The sequence below is a fragment of the Procambarus clarkii genome, chromosome 78 (assembly GCF_040958095.1).
Source record: "Procambarus clarkii isolate CNS0578487 chromosome 78, FALCON_Pclarkii_2.0, whole genome shotgun sequence".
NCBI classification, from domain to species: Eukaryota; Metazoa; Arthropoda; class Malacostraca; order Decapoda; family Cambaridae; genus Procambarus; species Procambarus clarkii.
Window position 1 is genome coordinate 14345085 of NC_091227.1, and position 15177 is coordinate 14360261.

Sequence of the window (15177 nt, forward strand, 5' to 3'; positions counted from 1 at the left end):
GTTCCGCATGTACCGTCGTTGGCTATCATGTTCCGCATGTACCGTCGTTGGCTATCATGTTCCTCATGTACCGTAGTTGGCTATCATGTTCCGCATGTACCGTAGTTGGCTATCATGTTCCTCATGTACCGTAGTTGGCTATCATGTTCCGCATGTACCGTCGTTGGCTATCATGTTCCGCATGTACCGTCGTTGGCTATCATGTTCCTCATGTACCGTAGTTGGCTATCATGTTCCGCATGTACCGTAGTTGGCTATCATGTTCCTCATGTACCGTAGTTGGCTATCATGTTCCGCATGTACCGTCGTTGGCTATCATGTTCCGCATGTACCGTAGTTTGCTATCATGTTCCGCATGTACCGTCGTTGGCTATCATGTTCCGCATGTACTGTAGTTGGCTATCATGTTCCTCATGTACCGTAGTTGGCTATCATGTTCCTCATGTACCGTAGTTGGCTATCATGTTCCGCATGTACCGTAGTTGGCTATCATGTTCCTCATACGAAGAGTTTAGATTAGTAATCCCTTGAGTAATGTTTACAGATACATTGAAGCTTTGTTACAATATCATTACTGCTATTAATACTATTTTGTTTCTATAAATATTATTATTGTGACAAATATTAGTATCTTTTAAGGATAAAATTAAGGGATACAGATGCATGCATAATTTTTGTTTTGTTTAATTGTTGAATATAATGAAAGACTGTAGAATGCTGATTTGATGGATTAGTTGGAAAGCTTGAATGACTAGTAACTGGTGTTTAGTACGTGAACGAAACATGTTCATTATCCATGCTGAATCCATCTCCCAGAGGTTCGCACATTAATTCTTTCATGCAGCTAAATATGAAGAGGTAATTTCCAAATGGAATGCACTTAAGGAGCAGGTTGTGGAAGCAAACTCTAGTCATTATTTTAAAACTAGATATGATGGGAAAATAAGACTGGGTCATTGCTTTAAACAACCGGCGTCTAGAAAGGCGGGATCCTAGAGTCAATGCGACGATCCTGCAGGTACAAATAGGTGAGTACAAATAGATAAGCACAAACACACACACACAAACCCAACACTACACATCCACTAGGCGAGTACAGTTAGGTGAGTACAAACCCAGAAGAGAGATATCGGATATTTACTGCAAATAGATGCGGGGAACCCCTCTATGTACTGTAGAGTGCTGCCATCTATTGTCTCGACGAACTCAAACCAAATACAATAATCTGAAAACAAAATTACAAATGTATTTCGAGCTGGAATATTATTACAAACAAAAATGTGATAAAACCTTACGAATAAAGTGCGACTCAAAAAACTTGTTTTTTCTTATTTGACATGTACTTCTCAATATATTTTCTAGAGTGCTTCCTTTAAGGGGTCAGGTATCGAAAAAAATATTCGAATATGAAAATTACTTGAAAATATACAAATCTCCAATTACTTGGCATCAGCGTCGTGTAAATTTGATCCCAATATGTTAAAAAATGGATTTTTATACTATTAAAATAAAACCCGCGCTGATGATAGGGAGAACAGCTCCTATTAACTGGAACTGAGGGATAATACAGTGATAAAGAGATACAAGCACCTGTCTGACGCACAAAGAAGACGAATAGTAGTAATGATGATCCACAAAATGAATATGCAGCTGGTGCCCTTCTAGCATTCCTCAGTAATACAATTATAACACAAATAACAACGAGTTAGTATGTTATCATGCTGTATATTGTTATATATCATTAGCATTGGACAATGTTATCTTGAGGTTATCTTGAGATGATTTCGGGGCTTTTTAGTGTCCCCGCGGCCCGGTCCTCGACCAGGCCTCCACCCCCAGGAAGCAGCCCGTGACAGCTGGCTAACACCCAGGTACCTATTTTACTGCTAGGTAACAGGGGCATAGGGTGAAAGAAACTCTGCCCATTGTTTCTCTCCGGCGCCTGGGATCGAACCCAGGACCACAGGATCACAAGTCCAGTGTGCTGTCCGCTCGGCCGACCGGCTCCCCTCGGTCGATATATAAATACATCCCCGGATGTATTTATATATCTGTCATTTCTACCTTTGTCTAACAATTTTATTTGGGGAGGTATTTTTTTTCTAGTTTGTTTATAATCTGATTTTGTTGTAGCTTCTACATTTTATTTTTAAATATATACAAGAGTTGTTACAGTCTTGTACAGCCACTAGTACGCGTAGCGTTTCGGGCAGGTCCCTGGAATACGATCCCCTGCCGCGAAGAATCGTTGTTACAACCGAGTACACATTTTACTGTTGCGTTAAACAGAGGCAAACAGTTAAGGATTTGCGCCCAGTAAATCCTCCCCGGCCAGGATACGAACCCATGACAAAGCGCTCGCGGAACGCCAGGCGAGTGTCTTACCACTACACCACGGAGACATCTTGGAGAATGCATACCCATCACTAAGTGTGTGAAGCTGGAATGAAATTGGTCAACACACAAATCAGCCACAGGTGGCAGAACTTGTGACTTACACCTGTTACACACCTGTAATATTTAAATGAAAATGTGTTAGAGAAATGCGTGGATTCGAACCACCGACCTGGGTTACATTGTTGCAATTGATTTTCTCAATAATAGTCATAATACTAATATAATACAAATATTAATTAAATTATTATTTCCAAGATTATTATGATTATAGATGCATTATTATAATTAGGAGCGTCGTCATTGTTTTCCTACCAGTATCATTATTATTTTACATTATTTTTGATATTATTAATAAATAATTTTGTGACATATTGCAATAAGATATTGGGGTTATTTGCAATAATACAAAAATAGTATTTTTTTTAGCTTCCTTGCATTATCACCAATAGAGGCGAAATTGACGACTGCCACTGATTTGGATTTTGCTAGAGAAACGCACTCGTTGGATTCCACTTGCAGTTAATGACCAATTATTAATTTCGAGTTTCAATTTTAAATTCTTCTTAGGGAGAATATCCCGATAATTACTGACATGATTAACAAAGAGCTTGATTGCGAATAGAAACGTTGTTTTAAAGTCTGTCATCAGATCCCAGAGTTCTTCTGTTTAAAATTTTTGACTTTATTCACGACTTTCTAATGGTTAAAAATATATTCCTTAGTTAAACATGTGTAAATACTTATTCATTATATTCTCATGGTTAAAAATATATTCACGTAAACATATCTAAATATTCATTTATCATATACTATTGGTTCATAATATATTCCCCCTAATTAAACATGTGTAATAATGAACATACGAGCTTAGATATTTATTTTGTTAACAGCAGTGAATTGCACATTAAAAGCTTCATTATTAGTCGACCAAATAATAAAGGTCAAGGAATCATTTCGAGTTGTATACTACACATTAAAGTCAGAGGAATGTAATTACCTTATATTCATTTAGGCAGAATATAACACCTTATGCTTGCCTAAACATTTTGCTCCTAAGTAGTTTTAACAAAACTTTTTTGTTTTGTTCGGGAAACTAAACAGACGGAAAAGTAATCTTGGTTAGTGAACATAATAGTTGCATTTGTTTTATTAAACATATTTATACTACATTTGATTTATTAAAATCAAATTTATTTTATTTAAATAAATTTTATTTATTTGATTTATTAAAATCAAATAAAATCAAAATTTATAATTTCAAAGAACAATTTGTTTGCATTTATGAAACAATGTTTGAAGTTTTTGCTATAATTTGTTTGTCAAAATGCAATAACGCATTGTAAGTGGATATTGTTATAAACAATTTTGATATATACTTTCTGGTAATTATCCAATACATTTTAGAATCCAATTCATATAATTTAGTAAAGATTATTTTTAATATTGAATATTTCCAAAATTTGATTAGAACATTTTGGCAGGCAACATTTTACACTGTTGAATATTAAATTATTTTCTGAATAGTTTTCTCTAAACAATTTAATTCTATATTTTTGCTGATTAATATGGCAAATTATGAACAGTTCTCGTCTACACCAGTTCTTCATCTATATCAATTACCCTTTATCCCTGCTAGTAAAAGATAAATGTTATTGTAAAATGTGTAAATGTTATTGTAAAATGTGTAAATGTTATTGCATCTGGTCTGAAGGTATAATGTTGCAGGGCATTTTGCGTCCTAAAGCGAAAAAATGCATTACGAAATGCATTTAATTAGTTTTATGAACCAAGAAGGATAACATGTGTTCAAGAAAAAATAAGTAACATATTGTAAAATAATTTACAATATGTCCAAGTAGCTGCCGTTCCTAGTAGTGAATTTGTAATTTTGTTACTACAATCTTAGAGATGATATTGTCTCATATAAATTACTTTTAAATATAATAGTTTTGTGTATAGTTTGGTCCTAGGTTAGGTTAGGTTAGGTTAGGTTAGGTTAGGTTAGGTGTTTTCGCAAATTATTTGTTCGCTACGAAGAGAGGAGTGATTTAAACATAGGAAGTGGAGCATTGCACTGTTCGCGTCAGGGGGTAAATTCAATGAGATGTATACCTAGCTTCTCGCTGTGAATACAACGGTTGGTCAATAAGAACTTGTGGTTGCTTTAATAACTATCTGGAGGTTGATGGCCATTAAACCAAGCTGCTCGAGAAAAGATCGAGCATAAACAGCTGTGAGCCATTTGTAAAATGTATTATTTATAACCAAAGGGGAAAGTTGCGGCTGAATTAATGGAGAAAAAATGGTGACTTGTTTAAAATAGATTGAGAAAACTGGTATTCATTTAATGCTAGCAAAATATATTTTCAGCATTTGCTAGATATTATAACTAGATTTACTCTCAGCATCTCTACTAGACAGTGCTTTAAAGTTAAGCATATGCTTTATCCATAACTATAAACTATAATTGGTTTTAATTTCTTATAGAAAAGCAAACCATATATGTCATACCTAGTAGCCAGAACGGAGTTCTCGGCCTACTATGCAAGGCCCGATTTGCCTAATAAGCCAAGTTTTCCTGAATTAACATATTTTCTCTTGTTTTTCTTATGAAATGATAAAGCTACCCATTTCATTATGTATGAGGTCAATTTTTTTTTATTGGAGTTAAAATTAACGTAGATATATGACCGAACCTAACCAACCCTACCTAACCTAACCTATCTTTATAGGTTAGGCTAGGTTAGGTAGCCGAAAAAGTTAGGTTAGGTAAGTTAGGTAGTCGAAAAACAGTTCATGAAAACTTGGCTTATTAGGCAAATCGGGCCTTGCATAGTAGGCCGAGAAGTGCGTTCTGGCTACTAGGTACGACATATATATATATTAATGTTTATATAGCAAAAGCACAGACTGCAGCGTAACCAAATGTATCATTCCGTTTGCACGCAAATGCAATTTGTTTAGCATTAATCCTTTTCGCAAATCCCCACCAAAACCAAATTCAATATATAAACTTCCCTGCCTGTATATTTTGTTGTGAATGTTGGACTGAGAATGTGTGGTAGATTCTGTCCCTTTCCTCTCCCCCTTTTTTTAATGTTCACTGGGGTTAAAGACCCTTTCAGAACCAACCTGTCACAAAATCCTAAAATGGAAACTTTCACTGATGGAAGATCTCCTTCCCTTTTAATCTTTATCTATCCCTTTTTCTTTTTCATTCTAAATAGTGTAGTGTATATATATATATATATATATATATATATATATATATATATATATATATATATATATATATATAATAGAATAGAATATTTTGTTAAAGGTGTCTTTGCATTGATTACGTGTGATGTAAATTGTTTCTTCAATAGAATTAGAGCAAGAGTTTGTTTACGTGCATTTTAAACCAATTATAATCTTTCAATTGGATCTCAGGTCGATTTGGGGTCGGAAAGCTTTCTCTTCCCATATCATATGTTTTCTAAAGTATTTATAAGAAGCTTTTTTATAATGTCCACCGGGAGAAAGATGTATCTCTATTTCTTGTTTACTGTGCTTGTTCGGTTTTGTGGGTTATTTCCATTGTGTTATTGTCTGCAGTGGTAGTTTACAGAGGTAATTGTACCCTGCGACGTGTGTGTGTGTGTGTGTGTGTGTGTGTGTGTGTGTGTGTGTGTAAGCCACTCACATGTCTGTCATGTGATCACAGTTGTGGAGCGTGACCGAGGGAAGTGTCACAAGCCCTAAGCTACATGATTAGTGGAGCCACGAAGCTGGGGCTACATGATTAGTGGAGCCACGTTGCTGGGGCTACAGGAGCAGTGGAGCCACGGAGCTGGGGCTACAGGAGCAGTGGAGCCACGGTGGGACTACAGGAGCAGTGGAGCCACGGAGCTGGGACTACAGGAGCAGTGGAGCCACGGAGCTGGGGCTACAGGAGCAGTGGAGCCACGTAGCTGGGACTACAGGAGCAGTGGAGCCACGGAGCTGGGGCTACAGCAGCAGTGGAGCCACGGAGCTGGGGCTACAGGAGCAGTGGGGCCACGTAGCTGGGGCTACAGGAGCAGTGGAGCCACGTAGCTGGGGCTACAGGAGCAGTGGAGCCACGGAGCTGGGACTACAGGAGCAGTGGAGCCACGAAGCTGGGACTACAGGAGCAGTGGAGCCACGAAGCTGGGGCTACAGGAGCAGTGGAGCCACGTAGCTGGGGCTACAGGAGCAGTGGGGCCACGAAGCTGGGGCTACAGATGCAGCGGAGCCACGTAGCTGGGGCTACAGATGCAGTGGAGCCACGGAGCTGGGACTACAGGAGCAGTAGAGCCATGAAGCTGGGACTACAGAATCAGTGGAGCCACGTAGCAGGGGCTACAGGAGCAGTGGAGCCACGGAGCTGGGACTGCTGGAGTCTTTTTGTTAAGGCTTCCTGTTTAAGACTTTCGATAGATATCAGTCCTTATAAGTGATAGCCGTTACCACATTGGGGAAACAGCCTCTTATCTCAATCTCCCCATAATGCAAGGTAGAACTGTTGCCACCTCAGGCGCACACCACCTTCCCAACAAGTTAAGGGGAGCCAAGTTAGGCAGTTTGTAACCTAACTTCTGCACCTGCAACCTATCTTACAAGTGTAGCCAAGACCTTCAGACGGTGTGTACGTGTAACTACATCACAACTTTGCCCTGATTAATTACTACATAAACTGGCAACAATGGGCCCCTTTCAGAGATTAAGGTTTGTGTTTTCTCATTTTGCAGGAATATAACGATTCTTTGTGTTTTATATACGAGTAGGCTGGTATACTTATGAGGTATACCCGGTATACCCAATATACTATGTCTTGCAATTATAATTTGTTTTTGTTTAGTACAACTAACAACTCGCATTATTTATTTAGTGTACATGACTTGTATGTGATTATGATCACAACAAATTAGAGAAGAATTATAACTGGCAACATTTGTAACAAATAAAGTTGTGATGAATACAGCATTTAGGCTCGAACCCCGGCCAGGTTGAGATAGTTGCGAATACCGTTCTTTCACCCTTTGGTTTCTTTACACGCAAAAGTAATTTGGGACCTTGCTGTAAAACTATTGGAGAATCGTGTTCTGTGCAAAAAAACTAGTGCTGAATAACCATATAAGTGCATGTCTTTGACTGGAGTCCTAACTCTCAACATTAAAAACATTAATTGTTTTCTCAAAACATTTGTGGAAATAGAAGGAACGATCTCCTACTTCTATGTTACATATTTCGTGCAGCTTCAAGAGGTTCTGTCGCTCCTCAAGAAATTTCTGAGAGTTCTGTTTCAAGTATGCGAGCTTTATTTATTGGAGATGAAGTTCCCAATGTTAGGGAGACTGAACTACAATTTCAGGAGATTTAGTAAAGAAAAAAATTGAAAGAGAGCTTCAGTTTTAGGGACCAGTCTACATCGGAAACGTGCTCCAAATTTTAGGGATGAAACTCTATCATTTTGATTGTTATAGCTCCAGTTTTTAGGGGGATCAAGTTTCACTTTTTTAGGTTACAAACCTTAAACTATTGAAGCAATAAGTATTGTGATTATATAGTTTAGCGTGGAAAGACTTGAATGTGTCCATGTATCACAGGCTGTAGTGAGCCTGTAACTGGAATTCAGAGTGCCAAGTTCTCTTACATATATATACAGGAAAGGAGTCTGACTCCGCCATTTCATTCGAGTCAGTTGTATAGGCTTGGTTCTCGGCCCGGAAAAATGCCAAGGCCTATGACCTCATACGTTGATGTGGGTGGAAATCCACGTCCAGCTATACAGGGGGTCACGAGGTCACTCCAGTATGTATAGGTTGAGGTGCCGGTCGGCCGAGCGGACAGCACGCTGGACTTGTGATCCTGTGGTCCTGGGTTCGATCCCAGGCGCCAGGCGAGAAACAATGGGCAGAGTTTCTTTCACCCTATGCCCCTGTTACCTAGCAGTAAAATAGGTACCTGGGTGTTAGTCAGCTGTCACGGGCTGCTTCCTGGGGGTGGAGGCCTGGTCGAAGACCGGGCCGCGGGGACACTAAAAAAAAAAAAAGCCCCGAAATCATCTCAAGATAACCTCAAGATAGCTGAAGGTCAGTCTCGGAGCTCTAGATTTCATTGGGTTCAATTCTCAAATGTATTGTATTGGTGTATTTTTGCATTTATCAATTTGTAGGTATATCAATATATTCAAAAAGACGTGATTGGGTAGACACGCAATCACGTCATAGTTTTTAGAGTAATAGTAAAGAGTAAACCAAAATTTTAGACAGATTAGTAAGTGAACATTTTTGACGTTGCCTAGCTTAATTATTATTAATAATGAGAAAACCCGTAGGAGCAGTGAAGTGAGGGTTCGAACCTATGCGGTGGGTGTTCATACGCACTAGCGACTAGACCACGACATGGTTATATAAAAAAAAAAAAAAAAAAAAAAGATTGCAACCTGGAGTTCTACTGAACTCCTACGGATTTTCTCGCTGACGCAATCAAGTTAGTGTGATTACTCTCTGATTATTATTAATTATTATTAATTATTATTATTATTATTATTATTGAGTGTGATCGCCTGTGCTGACAGCAAGGTAACAACTTATTCAGTAAATTATTTTTCTTTATTTTGGGGGGGGGGGGGTGATGTGAACTAATCTGTGTTGCACTAATTTGCACAGTGCAGTGTCTAGGTCCTGTCACCCTCGGTAACAGCCGAGCAACTACCAAACTGTGGTGATTGGGCACAGCTATCAAGCAAAGTGATATGACGTAGGTTGGTGATAAGAACCTTGATTCAGGCCTACAATCCACACTGGTCTTTCAGATGATGATGATTATTCTTCGCTTTCGCTAACACGTTCACAGTAAGACAGTCTACGGGCTCACCCTAGCCCGTGCTACTTGGAACTTTTCGTTCCAAGTAGCGAATCTTAACAAGCAACAACGTTCACAGCCTATTTGCTTTGTTTTATCATACATAGTTATCATTAAAATTGATATTATTTTGATCATTTTTATTTGGTAGAGATCTGTCTCTTTTTACTGTTGTGTACCCCTCTCTACCTGGTTTGTATCGGCGAATATGGAAGCAATGCCTGAATGATGCACAATTGCAAATTTCACTGTGAAAGCTTAAATTAATTTATAATTGTGGTCACTGATGTGAAAATTGCAAATTTAATATGCGCAAAAATGTTGCAAATTATACAAATATTTAATAATTTGATTGGCATGTTAATTTGAGTAATCTTATTACTATGTATTAAAGGTACAAAGGTCTGGAATCATTATTTCGGGAGAGAAAATCTTATTTTGGTGCAAAATATGACAATAAATACACTGAATTATGAAATCCACGAATGTAAAATGGAAACCCTGAATGTAGCTATGATAGTTGGTTATATAGACTTGCTGGGGATTTTAATCATTGTTCTATATACATGTATCTCTCTCTCTCTCTCTCTCTCTCTCTCTCTCTCTCTCTCTCTCTCTCTCTCTCTCTCTCTCTCATCTACATCTCTCTCTCTCTCACACACACACACACACACACACACACACACACACACACACACAGTCTTCCCTAATTGGCTGGCTCAAATTTCAAAGCAGACCCCAGCATCTGAAGATTGGGTAAAACATAGAGAATAACAATCTTAACACAATGGATTCCAATCATATCTTACAGAGACATAGCCACTAAATCATTGCATACATATATGAAGAAGTAAGACCAGTTGCAGCACATTACCGTACAGTCAAATCCCCCTATTTTACTGCAAAATTATCTTCATATCACCATTATCAGTCCCCTACACCTCATCACAACTCATCCCTTCCCCCTCCCCCATCTTCCTCACCTCACTAGCCCACTACTCATCACCATTTACCATCACCCCCACTCCACCATCACCCCCACTCCACCATCACCCCCACTCCACCATCACCCCCTCCATTCCAACATCTGCGGGTAATTAACTGACGGGCTGAGTTGAGCAGCGTTTCTGGACGACGTCGTAGAGGCCGGATTAAAGCAACTTATTTCATCTGAATGTGTGATAACTTGCGTGTGTGTGTGTTCACCCAAACATGCGCCCGAGACTTGACCCAATTAAATAAGTTTACTTGGAAATACATTGGTTGGGTTGGTTGCCACCTATGTAATCCCCGACCCCCCCCCCTCTTCTTACCTATTCCCCGACCCCCTTTATACCTATTCCCCGACCCCCCTTCTATACCTATTCCCCGACCCCCTATCTATTCCTATTCATCCGACCCCCTCTCTTCCTTTTTAATCCCTATGTGTCTTTGTAAATGAACTGAATCTTACCTTATATCTCCTACAAATTTACCGGCTTGGAATAAATTAATTTCAATAGTTACTATGTATTTAACTCGGTTATGTATTAAATTAAGATATTATGAATCAAATAGTTTTTTAATCAAATTTAACAAATTATAAATCAAATGAAAGAAATGAATCAAATGAGATAAATTATAAATCAAATAAAACAATTATGAATCGAATTAATAATTGAGATAACTGTAACTAATCCTGTCAGCTGAAATTGGTTCTCAGCAAATACAAAAATGAGGTTAAAATACCATTGACTAAAACTAATTTTGAAGGAATATGACTTTACTAAATAAAATTTACACGAGCAACCTAAAATCTTTTAAGTGTTATAATATTTTAAGTGTAAATTAAAACCTATTAATTGTAAATTAAAACCTTTAACTGTAAATTAAAACCTCACACACACGACTCGATAACTGGTCCAGGACGAACCAAAAAGTCGTCGTTCCTCCATCTTCTGATGTGTCGTTTGGTCGTCATATATAAGTGTGTAAAATACCCTTAAACAGTCAAAAAAATAATAATCAAACACCAGATACGCGTTGATAAATCCAAGAGAAATTAAGCAACGCAGAATGTTTTGGATTACAATCCCTTTATTTATTTGGGAAAGAAGATACATGACTGAGACAGGTTTTATGTATTTGGTGATCAATATTGTGAACCTTTACACTTGCCACACCTCGCAACCGAGTTCAACCTTGGGGCCAGATTCACGAAAGCACTTACGAACCTGTACATCTTTTCTCAATCTTTGGCGGCTTTGCTTACAATTATTAAACAGTTAATGAGCTCCGAAGCACCAGGCGGCTGTTTATAACAATAACAACAGTTAAATGGGACGTTTTCATGCTTGTAAACTGTTTAATAAATGTAACCAAAGCCGTCAAAGATTGAGGAAAGATGTAAACATTCGTAAGTGCTTGCGTAAGTCCTTTCGTGAATCTGGCCCCTTGTCTTGTGTGTGGCCTCAGAGCCGATAACGCAGTTCAAGGTCCTTAGTAAACCTTGAGACCTAGGTTCTCCAGGTCACTTCGGAGGGTGAGGGTCATGCCGTCTGTGAAGGGTCTGGCGGGGAGACGGACGGGACCCATGTCCAGTCCTGTGAGGAGTGTGGTGGCCGTCTTAAGACACGCCACTAAGTAAGCCGGACGAACTGAAAAGAAAAAGATACAAAAGGGTTATCTGGAGGTTATCTGGAGATGATTTCGGGGCTTTTAGTGTCCCCGCGGCCCAGTCCTCGACCAGGCTTCCACCCCCAGGAAGCAGCCCGTGACAGCTGACTAACACCCAGGTACCTATTTTACTGCTAGGTAACAGGGGCATAGGGTGAAAGAAACTCTGCCCATTGTTTCTCGCCGGCGCCTGGGATCGAACCTAGGACCACAAGTCCAGCGTGCTGTCCGCTCGGCCGACCAGCTCCCTGATACACAGGGTAATACAGACAACGCCTTGAAACGAGACTGGGATAACCCCCTGGTCTCGTTGGAACAGCAACGGTCTCTCTTCTTGCAGGGCAGCGTTCGATCCCCCGACGACAAACCCAATCGTTGGGCACCATTACTTTCCTCCGTCCTATTCTAGATTCTAAAGTCCAATTCTGAGGGTTATGTAGGGCTAAGCTGAGCGTTTTCTTGTGTTGATTATCTTAACCTTGGCCCAGACGGAAAAGGAGAGGAGGAGCGTGGAAGAGAAACAGAGAAGGCTAATTGATAAGTTCTTGAAAAAGTAAATGTAATTTTTAAACAACAAAATAACACGTCCTCCATCCGGCTCATTAGTGGAGCCTCACGGCCGCAGCTTGCAGATACAAAAACATAAATACAAAAAAATACTAAAAATGTGAACAAAGAAATAAAAGCAAGGAAATGGGGGAAGGGAGGGGGGGGGGGGGTGGAAGAGGAGGAGGAAAAGTGAGGGACAAATTAAGGGGGGGGGGGGTCAGGAAGTGTCCGGGAAAAGCAAAGAGCTTCTACCTGTTGGTTGATCACAACATAGATTCCCACTCTCACAAGTTCATAGGTCGCCCACCAACCCTCACTGCAACATTTTTCAACGTCAACCTTTTTTTTTTTTTGATTCATTGTCCATCAGCCGTCTTAAATACATTTTTTTAATTCGATCTTGGGGTCAGCATCTAATTATTTTTTTGTTTACGTCCATCTAAGTTTTGTTTTCATTACAAATCTTGCTTCTATCTGTTCCATTGATCTAATTCTCTCTCAACGACACTCTCTTCACAGACATGTACAGCCTGGTGATTACACATTTAGGTGAGCACGCACGCACGCATGCGCACGCGCGCGCGCGCGCGCGCGCGCACACACACACACACACACACACACACACACACACACACACACACACACACACACACACACACACACACACACACACACACACCAGCCACAAGGATACAAATTCAACCTTACCGATTTCCGATACTCGATTACGCCGGCTGCAACCCTAGATATTGGATTTTTTTTGACAGTTTGATTTGAGCGAGCGAATGCATTTGCGACTCCCAGCGAGGTAGTGGAGTCGAAATTTATGCTCACTTTGAGGCCAAAGGGAACCTTAGAGGCGCTAAAGATGGACCACAGTCGGAAGGGGGGAAGAGACCTACAGCTCTGATAGCCTGGTAATGTTGGATTACTGCCTTTTTGACTCAAGGTATCATTGTTCATTTTGATTGTGGTCGCGAAGACTGTAGATGGTGTGTGTGTGTGTGTGTGTGTGTGTGTGTGTGTGTGTGTGGGTGTGTGTGTGTGGGTGGGTGGTAGGAGAGGAAGGAAATGAAATGGATGTGAGCATTAGCTAAGCTGTTCTTACAGCTACGAGCTTCAACGACTAAGAAATGACTTTCAAGCTCTCTGAGAGTTAATACATTGACTCGATTCCTTCTCGAGTCCCTTCGCATCTCTCTGTTTTCTCGAAGTTTTTAGTACATGGTTTTACGGGTGAGTAGACTACTCCAGGATTACTTTACGGATCAGTAGACTACTCCAGGATTACTTTACGGATCAGTAGACTACTCCAGGATTACCTTACGGGTCAGTAGACTACTCCAGGATTACCTTACTGATCAGTAGACTACTCCAGGATTACCTTGTATATAAACTTGATGAGACCAGGATTTGTGTATGCTGCTCCGGGATTAAATCACCGCTTGATAAACACAAAAATAAAAGAAGGGAAACTATGAAAAAGAAGCTCTAAGCTAATATAACTATATAACACTTCGAAAGGATATGATGACAGGATAGAAGCTGGGATAAGGAAGACGGTAGGAACACTGCCTAACCACTAGGTCCATCGGGGATCGAACGCCGCCCTTGCAGGAAACTAGGCCTCTACTCTATAGGCTAGCCTAAGTAGTTAGATTAAATAAACGAAAACTTAACTTATTATATGCATCTTGACTTGTTCTTAAGCTCTAGAGACAGTGCTATAAGGTAAAGACTAAGACAATTGGACTTCACAACACAAGAAAAAAAAGAGACGCAGAGGGAACATGATAACGACTTTCAAGATTAAAAAGGGAATTGACCAGGTCGACAAAGAAGTGAAGTTCAACGTGAAGAACATCAGATCGAGATTTAAGTGGAAACTAGATAAGGATGAATGACACATGTCATTGCCTTAGCGTAAGTGTTGTAAGTAATTGTAGCAGATTAGATGTAGAAATAGTCAGGGTAACTCATTAAACAATTATATTTCAAATATAAGGTGTGTGCATGAAGTTATTAGTACTCAACCATGCAAGCACATGAACGCGCACACGCACACGCGCGCGCGCACACACACACACACACACACACACACACACACACACACACACACACACACACAGACACACACACAGACACACACACAGACACACACACAGACACACACACAGACACACACACAGACACACACACAGACACACACACACACACACACACACACAGACACACACACAGACACACAGACACACAGACACACACAGACACAGACACAGACACACACACAGACACACACACAGACACACACACAGACACACACACAGACACACACACAGACACACAGACACACACACACAGACACACACACAGACACACACACACACACACACACACACAGACACACACACACAGACACACACACACACACACACACACACACACACACACACACACACACACACACACCCATCCATTTGCAACTCTTCCATCGTGCTTCCCATTTTCCTTTTCCGGCTATTCTCCAACAGCAAAAGCAAATCGGGATATGTTTGGGCTTAAACAAAAATTTAACTTGACATACGTGTGTTGATAAAGCGGGTGATGCTTATATCACGGTGAAGAGGCTGAGGTCCTGGGCTATGTTGGGGAAGGAAGGGATAGTGCTGGAAGCGAGAGGACAGACCTTGGGAAATGACAGAGCTT

At 40.0% G+C, this 15177-nt stretch overlaps 1 protein-coding gene across 1 annotated transcript in view; it reads right to left on the reverse strand.

The window, feature by feature from the left end:
• Nucleotides 1-11321: 11321 nt before the first annotated feature.
• LOC123746128 (N-acetylneuraminate lyase) overlaps nucleotides 11322-15177 on the reverse strand; it is a 48424-nt gene continuing 44568 nt past the window's right edge. The window contains exon 9 of the mRNA XM_069314084.1: nucleotides 11322-11903. Coding sequence (XP_069170185.1) covers nucleotides 11746-11903 — 158 coding nt within the window. The 3' untranslated portion in view covers nucleotides 11322-11745. The remainder of the gene's footprint in view (nucleotides 11904-15177) is intronic.